General features: G+C 39.4%; 1 protein-coding gene across 1 annotated transcript; it reads left to right on the top strand.

The window, feature by feature from the left end:
* The first annotated feature begins 5303 nt into the window (after positions 1–5303).
* Positions 5304–10491, top strand: KCNA4 (potassium voltage-gated channel subfamily A member 4). The gene is made up of 2 exons (XM_009679453.2): positions 5304–5967; positions 6783–10491. The coding sequence occupies exon 2, from the start codon at positions 7578–7580 to the stop codon at positions 9567–9569; it is 1992 nt and encodes a 663-aa protein (XP_009677748.2). The 5' UTR covers positions 5304–5967; positions 6783–7577; the 3' UTR covers positions 9570–10491.
* The last annotated feature ends 3719 nt before the right edge of the window (positions 10492–14210 follow it).

The following is a 14210-nucleotide window of genomic DNA, read 5'->3' on the forward strand; positions in this document are numbered from 1 at the left end:
ATCTGCCTCACACCAAAATAAAGAGTAGCACACTATCATAGCATTCTTTCTATACTGCCAAAATTAGCCACAGGAATATTTAATTTATTTGATAATCTTAAATCTATTTTTCTCCAACGTTTTGTAATAGTCAGTTTGGTTGCACCCTTCCAAGGTCTGTTAATTCTTCATGTATACTCAAGCAGAGAACATTTTTCTCTATGTTAACTTTGTGGTTTGTACACCTCTGAGATTAGATAACAATATCTCTGAAATAGATATCTCTGAAGAGATTTAATGAACTTTTATGAGTATATAATTTATTTAGGAACAGTTTGTTTTATAATCTTTCCCATGTGGATCTATACAAACGGCATGTAAAACTTCTAGCCATCTATCTCCCTTCTGAATCTGATCTTGAAGCTGTTAGGAATCAAGTTGAATAGATTCTCATTTTTGTCAATATAATTCTCTTTATGGAAACATGAATTTTTTAAAAAACATGCATTCTTCCAGGATTTGTGCTTTTATGGTTGTAGAAAAGAGGACAGTCAAAACTTTTGCCTCATGTCTGAATCCTCTGAAATAATTCTGATATGTCGTGAGCTCAGATCTGTCAGAATCAGATTGCTTCCTCTCTCTTGACCAGTCTCATCTGGTACCACAAAATGACCTGTCCTGTTTTTTCTGTCTTCATCAGCAGAGTGACAAGATGACGACGGCAGAGCAGAAAATACTGATTTTGGCCCAACGGTTCATCTGGAAGCTGTATTTGTTTACCACCAAATTGTGAACCAAAGCAGTTGCTACCTGCGAAACATGGTTCTCCTATTGTTATTTGCCAGAATCTTCATCAGGAATCGGTATGATCCAGTAAGTTCAAGTTTCTTGTCTAATGCAAGTATAATTGTAAGAGTAAGCGGAGCCTTCTAGTAAGATTTGTTGCATTACAGATGTAGTGACTTATCCACTATTGCTGGTTTGATCCTACAGTTCTTTCATTAACCTGTTGTTCCATTCCTACTGATGTCATAAATACGAGTTATAAAAAATATATTTGCTATAAGAACTTGAGCAACATGTACCTGCTAAAAGCCTTGAGTCCATAGAAATGTTTTTTTTTGCCTAAACATTTAAAGATATGTTTATATTTAATGTGAAACAACATGCTGCCATACTTGAATGTATAAAATTCTTTTCTTTACGTGTTTCTTCGTATAACGGTTTGCTACCACACATTATTGGAGTATGAGATACTTGAACTTATAGCTAGTGTGTCATGATAATTTTAACGGGAGTATTTTTGAGCTGTTGTCTTAAAGGTTTTTCCTTTTCAGTTGTTCTGCAAGTCACTGTTAACTTACTTGTACAAAATTACATTAATTGCTAGCCCACTATCTGATTTCCCTCCAGAGTATTCCTGATAAAATCTCAGTGAGACGTTAACCAGCCATGCCCTCAGACTGTTACCTTATCTGGACAAATATATATGCCTGCCAGAATTTAGCACCTGATCTTTCCAAGGTTTATAATTATTGCATTTACTGTTTGCATAGTTGGAAAATTGCATATGCAGAAATAATACACTGATTTTTGAATATGCCAATGGAGTTAATCCAGTGACGCAGTAATGTGAGTAATTCTATGACTCCAATTCATTCCCTTCATGAGTTAATTACAATAACAGTGTCCAAACTGGAGATCCACAGTGCTTGCTCCTGCTTGGCACATCCATAAAAAGGGGCATTGCCTGCTCCAGAATGGTTCCGTTCTAAATAAAGGCAAATTGTTAGAGAGAGAAAGTGAAATTATCCTTGTTATACTGGGAAAGGGGGGTGGGGGAGAGAGAGTGATGTGGCCAAGTATGTCTTGGAAATCTGTGGTGGAACCAAGAACAAAAGTAAGGGCTCTCAAATCTCAAGCAGTATCTTACTGAGAGGCTTTCTCTCCATGCCATCCTTTTTCTTTTTGCTGATTTGAAGAGTCTTCCTGTTTATGAGTCCTCTTCCCCAAATGAATAGAGAAATGTTTGAGTCCAAAACAACCCCATACATGGTATTTTTATCCTATTTTCTGAGAGGTCCATGTGCTGATGGAAGAAATTATTCTTCAGATATAAATATCATTCGTGTTTTTACTGCTATTTAGCCTAAGCTCAATGGTAAATGGCAGTGGTTGTGCTTACTTGCCCGAGAAAGTATAAAAGGCCTGCTCTTCTCCAGAGCCTGAATTTCTTTTGATTAGCCTGTTGCAGTGCAAGTAGTAACGGATGTGCTATTCATGTGTGTTATGTGTAAGAACTAATTGAGGATATGGTATATTTTATTCTGTTGAGTACCTCATTATGTAGTGCCAGTTGTATTCAAAAGAGTAGTGTTAGAGCCAAATTCTTTAACAGGGATGTCTTACTGAGCCTGGCTAGTAAAATATGAATAAAATATGAACTCCCTAAAGCAATATAAACACTGGGAGAAAAAAACTTAGTTGTGGAGAGAAAAAATTCATTGCTACTTTGGTACCTAATGGTCTCCAGCACTGTAATCAGCAGAGAACAGAAACAAAAAAAAAGGGAAGTACATATTCTGAACAGAATATTCATATCAGCAGATTTGAAATGATATAGTAACCATAGTCCTTTCACTTGATTTATCTCCCAGTGCCCGCTACTGCAACATTTCGCTTGATTTAAAGGGAGTTCCTGATCTTATGGAAAGTTGGCTGAGATGCCTTGAGAGGCTAATAGAAATAAAATTGAAGCAAGGAGGGAGGAGCAGAAGAGTAAAAAAAGAGAATACTAAAAGAGAAATGGAGTAATTTGTGGTCTAGAAGTACAAAAAGTACCAAGCTGTAGTGCAGTCTTATTTTCTGCACAGAACTCTTGATTACAGCAGGAAGATTAGTGTTGGACTGAGGCCAGACTCTCTGCCAGTGTGAATTGCAGCAATTGTGGGGTAGCATAAATTAATATTGGGCATAGCAACATAAGTTAGGCATTCTGAATTTTATGTCACCATGCATGAAAATGTATTAAATTGTCATGTATTCTGGCATTGTACACGCAGACAAACAATAACGTGCATGTTTCTCCTCCGCATTCTGTACTGCAGAACAGAACAAATCAGTATAATAGCATACCTTACAGATCCTTTGCTATGCTATAATAATATTCTTAATACAATACTGCTATTGAAGATAATAACATATACATATTCTCTCTTTGTTCTGCCAATAATAGTATCCCTTATGAATATGAAGGAGCACAGGGAACATAGTATCTTTTAGATACTCTTTGCTCTTTGAATACTGTGAAAATATAAACCTGAATGAAGTGATTCGCACAGGAATCACAGGATTTATCTGTAAATACTTAAAGCTTGTTTCTTGCTTTTAAATCAATTTGAAAAATTGGATCAGATAAAACTTGTGAATTTAATTGAACCACACTGATCTGTTTCTGCTCTTGTCTTTCCTCATACTCATATATCTACTGGCTGTTTAACACTGGTATGTGAGACAGTGATGAGAAAAAAAATTTTTTTGGTCTCAATCCCTTGAAACACCTCAAAAAGGAGAAAAGTGTTCATGAACACAAAACCTCCTAGAGCATCCGACTTGGGCCAAATGTTTGCATCTAGAATGAAAATATTAATAAAGTAGAAAGGACTCTGTGTTTCTAATCATAAAAAATATCATACTTGTGACATCTATTTTTATGGCGTTGTACATGTTCTTGTGACTGAACAATGAAAGGTGTTTGATCTTCAGCATGCTTTTGTGACAAATCGCAGAAGAATCTAGATTTTTGTATTGGAAATGAATTAGTATAATGATTTTAAGTTACCTCCAGTAGCATCCAAATTGTGGCGTGTTCTTGTGATGTCACTTTGTAGTTCATAGGGGTTTGGGATGACATTAGGAATGCCTATATATCTTCCATTATATTTTGGCTATAGAATGTGAAGGATTGTGAGTTTTGAAAAATTGATGAGCAATAGCGGCCATTTACACATTTCACAGTACTTTTGGCAAGACCATTATGAACTAATTTGATTCCTGGCGTTCAGAGTATTTATTTGGCTGATCATTACCTCTCCTTATATAGCCATATGGCAGTCTACTGAAATTAATGGGATTAAGAGTATGAGCACTAATTGATGTAGACTGTAGAGACAGAGAGATAACATAGATGATAATAAGTATTATACCACTGGGGCTGTGAAGGGAAATAGTCACCAGGTTCTCTAGATTCCTCTGGACTGTGTAGAAGGAGTGGACCTAGGTGATGAAAAAGATGCCTGACCCACACTTTCTGTACGTGTCAAATCTGTCTCCACCTGCATACACCTTGAGACAAGTGTCTGGAGTGAGTGCTACTCTTGATTTGCCCTTGCTGTAATCCTAGGAGCTGGGCTCTAAAGCACAAAAATCTGTCTTTTTTTTTTTTTTCGTTTTTGTTGGTACGGTAGAATTGTAGCTGCGACATCAAATATAGCCCTTGCTGTATTTTCATGGTGCTTACTTAACAGGGAGAAGAATCAATCACAGCTTGGATTTTATATGTGTAGAAGGAATAGCCAGTTTATGCACTGTTAAAACTCTGATTTTATAGGTCTCATCTACCAAATACACCGTGTTTGTTTTTTTTTCTTTTTTAAATGAAATTGGACCACCTTTTCCATGCAGAAATAGATATGGGGTGAAAGTAAAATGGGCTTCATTTGCAAGACCCTTGCAGCTGGCAGGGCATGTGCTAGCCAGGGTGTGATGGAGGACAGGAAAAGAGGGAATTGTTTGCTGCTTTGGGTCAAACGCATTTGTGGTTTGGGGCCAACAAGTCAGCAGGACCGAGGTGGGACCGGCTTTTTCCTCGTTCCAGGAAACTTTTGTTCTCTGCTTCATTTTGAAATTCCCTGAGCCACCTTGACAGGCGTATTTTTCTTCCTTAAAAAAAACCCAACCGAATGAAAAAAAACAGAAGACAGGGCTTGTAGTGTTGCCTTGAGCCCACAATTTTATTAGCCAGCGTATGTGTATGCGAATGTGTCTTTCAATAATTAATAGATTAATTAAAAAAAAGAGGGAGCTCTGGGGGCGGGGGCGGCCGGGGAGCGGCGAGCAGTGCGGGCCGGCGGCCGCGAGGGGCCGACGGCGAGCTGCGCTGCGCTGCGCCGCGCCGCGCCGCGCTGGGCAAGGCAGAGCGCGACGCGACGCGGCGCAGCGCAGCGCAGCGGCAGCGGCCCGGCGGCCTCCCGGCGGCGCGCAGGCACTGCGGGCGGCGGCGGCGGCTCCGCGGAGCAACAGGGCTCGCGGCGGGGCACCTGGCGGTGCGGGCGCAGAGCCACCGCGGGAGCCAGCAGCGGCTTTAACCAGGAGGCAGTGAAAGCCTTGTAGCAGAGAGCTGCTTTCTCCTCTTTCTTTTTTTTCTTTCTTTCTTTCTTTCTTTCTTTTTTTTTTTTTTTTAAAAACATTGCCAAACAACGACACAACAAGTGGAGGATGTGAGCGGCTGCTGGCTGAGCCACTGCCGCCTGGACGTGCCAGAGGGAGAAACTGCAAGAAACGACACCCGTCCTACCATCAGGCTTGGTACACGGATTATTTAATGGTAATTTACAGATCTGCAGAAAAGGCTGGTGATCACGCTCACCCATTCATTCTTTGTCTCACACACACAAACACACTTGCCTGCTTCATTTTTTCCCCTTTTCGAAAGAGACTGTTGTTGTTGCTTTTTTGCAAATGCCTGGGAGAGAAGCAGCGTCCGTGGCAGTGCAGAGTGCTCCCAGCTCAGGCTGCTTTGCTGCCTTGCTCTTGGCACTCTTGTTGCAACTGGAAAGAAGGGAGAAAAATAACTCATCAACCTGTGGTGCTGACTGACCTTACACACCTGAAAATGTAGATCGATTGGCACAGCCCCCTCCTCAGAACGGCTGTCTCCAGATCTTTACATTAGCAAGAACAGCGTTGCTATTTTTCTGCCTAGGAACAGTAAGTATAATAGCGTTTTTTAAATCTTTTTTTGCATGACATGTTGGTACAATTTAAAAATAGCAATGTCATTTAACAGTCCGTATTCACCTTCTATCATGTATTAATAGCTACAGCTTGTAAATGAGGGTTCCATTTCAAAGGAGTGTGTGTGTATTTTTTGTGTATGTGCTTGCATGTAGATGTTGCTTCAGTGCACCTGCAGTTGTGTTTTCTTGACACACCATATCATGGTATTTTCACTTGATTGAGCATTGTATGTGCCCATCACCAAATTAAATTCAGTAAGATGTTATGATTGAAACACAGTTCATTTACAGATGAAAATGTAACATTCCTGTTTCTTATGTGTTTCTAGAGATACTCCAACAAAAGCTCTTTGTGTAGATATGTTTCTTCTTGTAATATTTTATATAGCTATATGTAGGTCTAGATATATGTATGTACTCAAAGATTTGAATGCATTGTGTATTGCAGTATTTTTGTTAATGTTTATATGTTACTGTCTCAGAAGCATGCATGTGTTTGTGTATGAATGCCAGTGCTTATATGGGTGGGGATTTTGTATCTCTATCTATATTATATGTGACATACCCACCCACATCCTTACCCACAGAGCCGTTCAAAATCTCTGTGCATGTGATGTGGGTGTGTGTGTAATGTAGAAGTGTGAATAGTGTGGGTAGGGGAAGGTTTGAATACTGTGGTAATAAATGACACAGTTTCATTTGATCAGTGTGACCTTTTAGAAAAACAATCCAATCTTTTTCCCTTTTTGTTTTGTTTATTTTTGTGTGTTTGTGCATGTGCCTCAGGTTAAGTGCTTCTTCTGCATGACCATAACCAAAAGGTGACCCATCCACTCCTTTGTGCCCTATGGGGACCTCAGAGCCAGTTTCTCAGTCTTCATCTCCTCCTCCTCCTCCTTCTCCTCCTCCTTCTCTTACCACTGCTGCGGACACCCTGGGTGCTGCTCCCAGGTTTGAGACATTGTTGGCAGGCTGAAGAAAGGATTTGCAAAGACCTCCTCACTGTGTAAATAGAGTGACGGCTGGAATTACCTTCAGCTCCCTGAGTGATGATATTAAATAATAGTAAGATTGCTAGGCCAAAGCATTGCCAGGAACAAATTATGAGGAAAGAGACTATTTGCATTTGGTTGCAATGATAAATTAAAGACCTGAAACATCTCTGGAAAGCAGGTACCTCTTGATTTGCATATTTTTTCTTCTTGTATGCAGTCTTTGTAGCCTGCAAGATGGTCATGAATTTGATCTGATCTGTGATAGCCACAAGAGATTAATGAAAATACAGGGGCTTGATGGATGAAAGGACAAGGTCTCAGCTGTTTCCTGGTCCAATCTGAGAGTTGCATGTACTCTTTTTAACGGAACACAGTGGTTCGTGTCAGACATTCTGGACAGTAAGAAAATGCAGATCTATGCTTTTCCAAAACATAGATTCAGTGTTACTTCTGTGTTGCCCTGCTCTGTGTTCAAGAGACTGTCCTCCAAATGCAAATGGCTTTGAACTTTCTATGGTGAAAGTTGAGGTTACACCATAAATAAACCAAACGACTTAGCACAGAGTGATAAACAAGCAGTTGCAAAATGGAGGTTGCAATGGTAAGTGCAGATAGCTCTGGGTGCAACAGCCATATGCCCTATGGATATGCAGCCCAAGCTCGGGCCCGAGAGAGGGAGCGGCTGGCACAATCCAGAGCAGCAGCAGCTGCGGCTGTCGCAGCAGCAACAGCAGCAGTAGAAGGGGGGGCAACAGGTGGAGGTGGACCATATCACCACTACCACCAGGAACAGAGTCGAGGTGCATCCTCCTCTTATGGTGGGAATGCATCACGCAGCAGCCTGCCCCACCGCCAGAGTGGTAAGAGACGGAAGAAAGGGAAAAAGAGGAGCCACCATTTGGGAAGTAGGGAATATGGGGCCTCCTTCCCGTGTTCAGAGCTGCTGCCTCTCAGTGGCTCTGAAGAGAGAATACTGAAGGACTTGAGTGAGGAGGAAGAGGAGGATGAAGATGAGGATGAAGATGATGAGGAAGAAGGAAAGCTCTACTACACTGATGACTATGGGCATGATGAGTTTTCATTCTCAGACCAGCCACCTGATGATGGTGGTGGAGGCCCTGGGGGTTACAGCTCTGTTCGCTGCAGTGAGTACGAGTGTTGTGAGCGTGTGGTAATCAACGTGTCAGGACTGCGGTTTGAGACCCAACTGAAGACGCTAGCTCAGTTCCCGGAGACGTTGTTGGGTGATCCAGCGAAACGAGGCAGATACTTTGACCCTCTCAGGAATGAATACTTCTTTGATAGGAACCGGCCCAGCTTTGATGCCATCCTCTACTACTACCAGAGTGGCGGCCGACTGAAGAGGCCAGTCAATGTGCCCTTTGACATCTTCACTGAGGAGGTGAAATTCTACCAACTTGGGGAGGAGGCCATGCTCAAGTTTAGGGAGGATGAAGGGTTTGTCAAAGAGGAAGAAGACAAAGCTTTGCCGGAGAATGAGTTTAAGAGGCAGGTCTGGCTGCTGTTTGAGTACCCGGAGAGCTCCAGTCCAGCCAGAGGCATTGCTATTGTCTCAGTCTTGGTCATCTTGATCTCCATTGTCATCTTTTGTCTGGAGACTTTGCCAGAGTTTAGAGATGACAAAGAATTCATAATGTCCCTGAGCTTAGGGAAGGGGCTTTCCAATGAGTCACTTCACCTGGATGCTGGGGAGCACACCATCTTCAATGACCCCTTTTTCATTGTAGAGACAGTATGCATCATTTGGTTCTCCTTTGAGTTTACAGTGCGCTGCTTTGCATGTCCAAGCAAAGCACACTTCTTCAAGAACATCATGAACATCATAGACATTGTCTCCATCTTGCCTTACTTCATCACTCTGGGCACTGACCTGGCCCAGGAGCAGGGCAGTAATGGTCAACAGGCCATGTCTTTTGCCATCCTGAGGATCATCCGTCTGGTCAGAGTGTTTCGCATCTTCAAGCTCTCCAGACACTCCAAGGGTTTGCAGATCCTGGGTCATACACTCAGGGCCAGCATGAGGGAACTTGGCCTCCTCATCTTTTTTCTCTTTATTGGAGTCATTTTGTTTTCCAGTGCTGTTTACTTTGCAGAAGCTGATGAGCCTGCCACCCATTTTCAAAGCATCCCAGATGCCTTTTGGTGGGCTGTAGTGACCATGACTACAGTTGGTTATGGGGACATGAAACCCATAACTGTGGGTGGGAAAATAGTTGGGTCCCTGTGTGCCATTGCAGGAGTGTTAACCATTGCTTTACCAGTGCCAGTGATTGTCTCCAATTTTAACTATTTCTATCACAGAGAGACTGAGAATGAAGAACAAACACAGCTGATGCAAAATGCAGTCAGCTGCCCATACCTCCCAACAAATTTGCTGAAGAAATTTAGAAGTGCATCGTCTTCGTCCACAGAAGACAAATCGGAATATTTGGAGATGGAAGAAGGAGTTAAAAAATCCCTCTGTGTAAAGGAAAAAAAAAGTCAGGACACAGGGGATGGAAGTGAGTCAGAGAAAAAAAACTGTGTAAATTCAAATTCTGTGGAAACTGATGTGTAATTTGAACATTTCCAAATATATTTATGCATTAATGAGTGCAGTGAAAAAAACGAAATATGCAAACAAGAGTCCACAGCATACAGTAGTATGCCATTTCATGGTTAAATACAAACAAAAAGCATTGCTAAACTTGTATTACATATCAAGTAAGTGATACAACTTGGGAAAGGGATTGCTAGATCTGATATAGTTTCAGACTTTATATTTTTACTAGAATGCAAGTGTTTTGCACATGAAGCTGAAAAATTTGTTAAAACCAAGTCAGTTTTAAAGTGGGTGCATGAACTGTCGACATCACTAATAACAGCTCAGTGGTAAAAGTTGGCATTCAGAGGTATTTACTATGTAAGAAGCAATGAAGTTTGGTAGTCATTTATCTATTTATCAGTGCTTTAATAGCAGCTACCATGAATCATTGGATACCGTAGTCATTGTTTTTCAAATGGTAAATTTATTGTAAAAAGATATTCTACAGAAGATAGATTTAAATTTTTTTCTTGAACTCTTTAATGCTTGTTTTTAACTGGAAATTTACTTTGAAAAGGCTGCTGAGCCTCCAGAAATTGTTTATTTTTATAACTCTCTTTGGAGGCATTGCAGCATTTGTTGTCTAATAATGAAAGAAGTGAAGTAAGAGAATCATTTAACCTGGTCTGACTGCAAAGGCAAATGACTGGAATGCTTTTTTTGCACTACTTTATATGCTGGAGATATAGTGAAAGAGACTTCATACTGTGAATGTTTACTAATGTAATAGTTCTATGACAATCATTGGAAGAGTGAATTCTGCATCACATTTTATTGTTTTTTTTCTTTGTGATTCTGATGACAAAACAGCTAATATTACATTAACTCCATTCTCTTCTAGTTATGGATATTTGTGATCTGAAAAAGGATTGTGAAGTAAAGTTTTATAATCAAATCTATTTGAAATCAGTGTTTTCTACTGATGCCCTCAAGAAATACCAACTAATTTATCTCTTTCTCCGTATTAGTTCAACATTCAGAATCTATGATTAGTACGTGCACTTTGTCAGTGGTGAAGTAATTCAGTGTATGGGAGGAGAAAGCAGAAGTAATAAGATATTCAGTTGTTACAGTACTGACAATTCACAATTGCTAACTTTTAACGTGCTATTATTGGTGCTGCATTTTTTTCCTTAATTGCAGCTTTCACCCATGTGTATTTCAAGCATCACTTAAGATCCAAAATAGGCATTCTGGGGATTTGAAATTGTATTGGGTCCCATGCAGTCCTTGAGAAAACAATACTTGATTTCTTTTCACTGATTCTTAGATCCGCTGTATTTTACTGTGTGTCAAAAGCTTCCATTGCCCTTTCTAGGAAATTAAGTTGTGTAAAGAGTGGCCTACTGTACATTCCAGACTCCAGAGTGAAATAGGTAAGATATTACTGTACTTAACACAAACCATGGATTCTGAAAAGGCATTTTTTCAGCTTCATAATTATCTATGGAAGATACTACTAAACTGGAATTTTTTTGAGGAGGCACTGTGGAACACTCCAAATTATAAAACTCTAACCAAATTTGCATATGCCCTTTAAGGGCTGGGACAGGCCATTGTAAGAGAAAAAGAGAGCTTAGCAACACTATTGAATTATAGTAGTTTTGCAATATTCATTTAAAACTAAGAAGAAGAATTTATGGGGCAGAACTAGGTAATGTTTTAAAAGTCCTGGAGCCCAAAAGTGACAATAAAGCAGTCCAAACTGTATACCTATAATATAATACATGTAATCTGTCAGATGAGCATTGTTTGCTTTTTGCAGCATCCAGTGGTACAGAATAGAGACGTAGGCATAGGGGTCTCCTTATTCATTGATTTTTGCCTCCCTGGGTTTTCTGTGAGTAACCTCTCTGAAAAAGTTTCTGTTCTTGTCCTCTATTGCAACACCCATTGCATTGCCTATTGAAGCAAGAACTAATAAAAAGCAAGACACAGAAGAGACTGTATTGTGCTAAGCCCTGATCGAAAATTTGTGTGTAAACATCTGATTTCTAATTTAAAATCATAGAGTAGGCTTGCTTCACTGTCTTTTTGACGTGGAGCATTAAGCAGTGCTGTTTGTTGTGGTGGTGATATTAAATCCAACTGAGTTTTGAATGCAGTAATTTGATGCATAGGCATTCACCGCAATTGCATATTGCATTTTATTGTGGCTCATCTGAGTAAATGTACTCAATATTTTTTTCTACAGGGGCAATATCAGCTGTGAGGATGAACAGTCTAGATAATTCAGCAAAAATCTATAACTGAAGGTGCTTCTTTAACAGCTATCAGTTAATGATGTGAAGAATGTAAGGGTTCCCTTGAGAGTTCGTTTGCTGGTAGTTCTATGTGATACCAGAGACCATAACATGGCTGTAGAAGTAAAGGAAATACTAAATAGGCAAATGAAGAGCTTAGGCAAAACAAGTAATACGTGCTTGCAGGATGGGCTAGTTGAATAGGAAAGTGGTTCATCAAGGGTGGAATTTTAGATCTTCGCTCTAATGGAAATAAGGAAGAAAACTCTTTGAATAACTCTTAGAAGGTGTTCACACAGTGGACAGGGAGTTCAGCCTGAGGTACCTGCTTAAGTAGTTACCCAGCTTCTCCAGTCTTATAGTTATTTTGCTACCAGTATGCAACCTATTAAATTAAAGCAAGCATGACAATGTCTGCATTATACTGTGGTCATAGCAGTACCTTATTCTCTGAAGGAGAAGTTCATACTATAGGATCTTGTAGCAGTTGGCAGAGCAACATTCTGGGTATGTCATCAGTGCATACTACAGTACTGTGGAGATGTATCCTAAGGTAACAGTGGAGGCTGCTCTGCCTCCTGCAATGTGGAAGCCTATATATTTGTAACTAGCATTAAAAATAAGAACTGCTATAGCCTGATGTTAGATTGTACTATCCGTTCGGCAGACCGTTCTGAGTCACACAAAGAACTGTGCATTTCTGAATAGAAGCAAATGGTTTCCTTTGGGCTGGCTTTTAATTTGATCATTAAACTACTGTTCAGTCCAGTCAGTTATGACACAGCTTGAGAATGCCAAAGTCTCGCCCTTATCATGCTAAAACCCAAAGATGCTAAGCGTTTAACAAGAAAAAGAAACTCCTGTCAAGTATTGCTTAGGTTGAAGCTATGTGCCATAGAAACCTTGTATTTGAACTCTCGTGGCTCCAAATTACTAATACTGCTCCCGTCAGAGCTTTCTGAATGTTACTGGATACGGACAACTATCAGAGAGAGAATTTTGTTATCACTTGGGCATATTATGTTTTAAATAGTAGTGGTGAAATGCATCCCTGATGTAACTGATGTGAATGGCTTTACACTAGGGAACATTTTAGTTCTAGTAATGTAGTTCAAATGATTTCAAATTGACGTACGTTTCAGCTAAAAAAAAGCAAAATGAGATATTTTGATATTTCACGTTCACTTGCAGTGGTGAAAAAATTTGGAGGAGCTCCATTAGAATTCATGGAATCACAGCAGCATCAGGTCACATTTGAAATATAGGCTGATGCTGAACTTTAAATTGGCCCTTATTTAAATAAATTTGTAAAAGTTTTTATAGTAATGCTAAGTGTCAAGGCCAGATTCCAAAGGAGAGAGTTCTGCAAGCTGAAGTGTTGGATTTAATGCATGACTTCAGAGAGAGGTATTTTTTTCTTAATTACAGTCATGGAGTTTTCTGATGTTACACAGATTCTTTGAAAATTTCAGACTGGATACTGAAATCTGTATCAAGGGAAGTGTTATATCTCCCTGTTTTGGAGTTTACAGCTAAATTTTTGTGTCTTTGTAGTGATCCCAGACTGAAAAAGTTAGTTCTGAGTGTAAATGAATTTTTAGCATAAACTTTACAAAGTTTGTTGATAGTCCTCAAATTAAATATGAACTTTCCGTGGTGCTTTAGACTGTAACTGGCTTCCTCCAACTATTTATTACTAGTTCCTTTTTAGTTCTGCTATCATTGTGTCCAGTTATAAATACAAGCCTACATTTTTTTCAATTAATTGGCATGAAACAATAACAAATAAAATCAGTTTTAAACAGTTCTTAATATCCAGCATATAAATTACATATTTTTATTATCAGACAATAAACCAAAATGACCTTTCATGATATTTGTAGATATGGGACAGGGTATGTATTTCACTATTGCTATAATTGACTGATCAAATGCTTCTGATTTTTGCAGTGAGTAAGATCTTACTTATAGATTTACCATATTTGGTACCTCTGTTTGAAATGAATGCTTGTAGAAAAGTTGGCAATTTTTCTGAAATGAACGTTCCTTCATTTCCCCAGAGAGCATTTGATGAGGAAAAACCTATTGACAAATTAATTTGAGGTTAAGTGCATAAATATTTTGTACCTGGTAACCAGGTATAAGCATGAAACTTTACATACTGCTGCCATGCTTTCTGTGTATTCAGAACTCTGATTACATACTAATTCCTAAAAAAAAAAAATTCATTAAAGCATTATGTACTGAGATGGTGGAATTAATTTTTATTTTTAATCCTTTTCTGTAAAATTATAATGTACCTTGAGACCTTTTTCTGCAACAGGTCCTTTGGAAAATAAATACATAAGTATATACGAAGGAAAGAGGAGAA

The sequence above is a fragment of the Struthio camelus genome, chromosome 5, assembly GCF_040807025.1.
Source record: "Struthio camelus isolate bStrCam1 chromosome 5, bStrCam1.hap1, whole genome shotgun sequence".
Classification (NCBI taxonomy): Eukaryota; Metazoa; Chordata; class Aves; order Struthioniformes; family Struthionidae; genus Struthio; species Struthio camelus.

Excerpts from the sequence above, each read along its gene's own strand:
- KCNA4 (XM_009679453.2), top strand. The coding sequence starts at position 7,578 with ATGGAGGTTGCAATGGTAAGTGCAGATAGCTCTGGGTGCAACAGCCAT.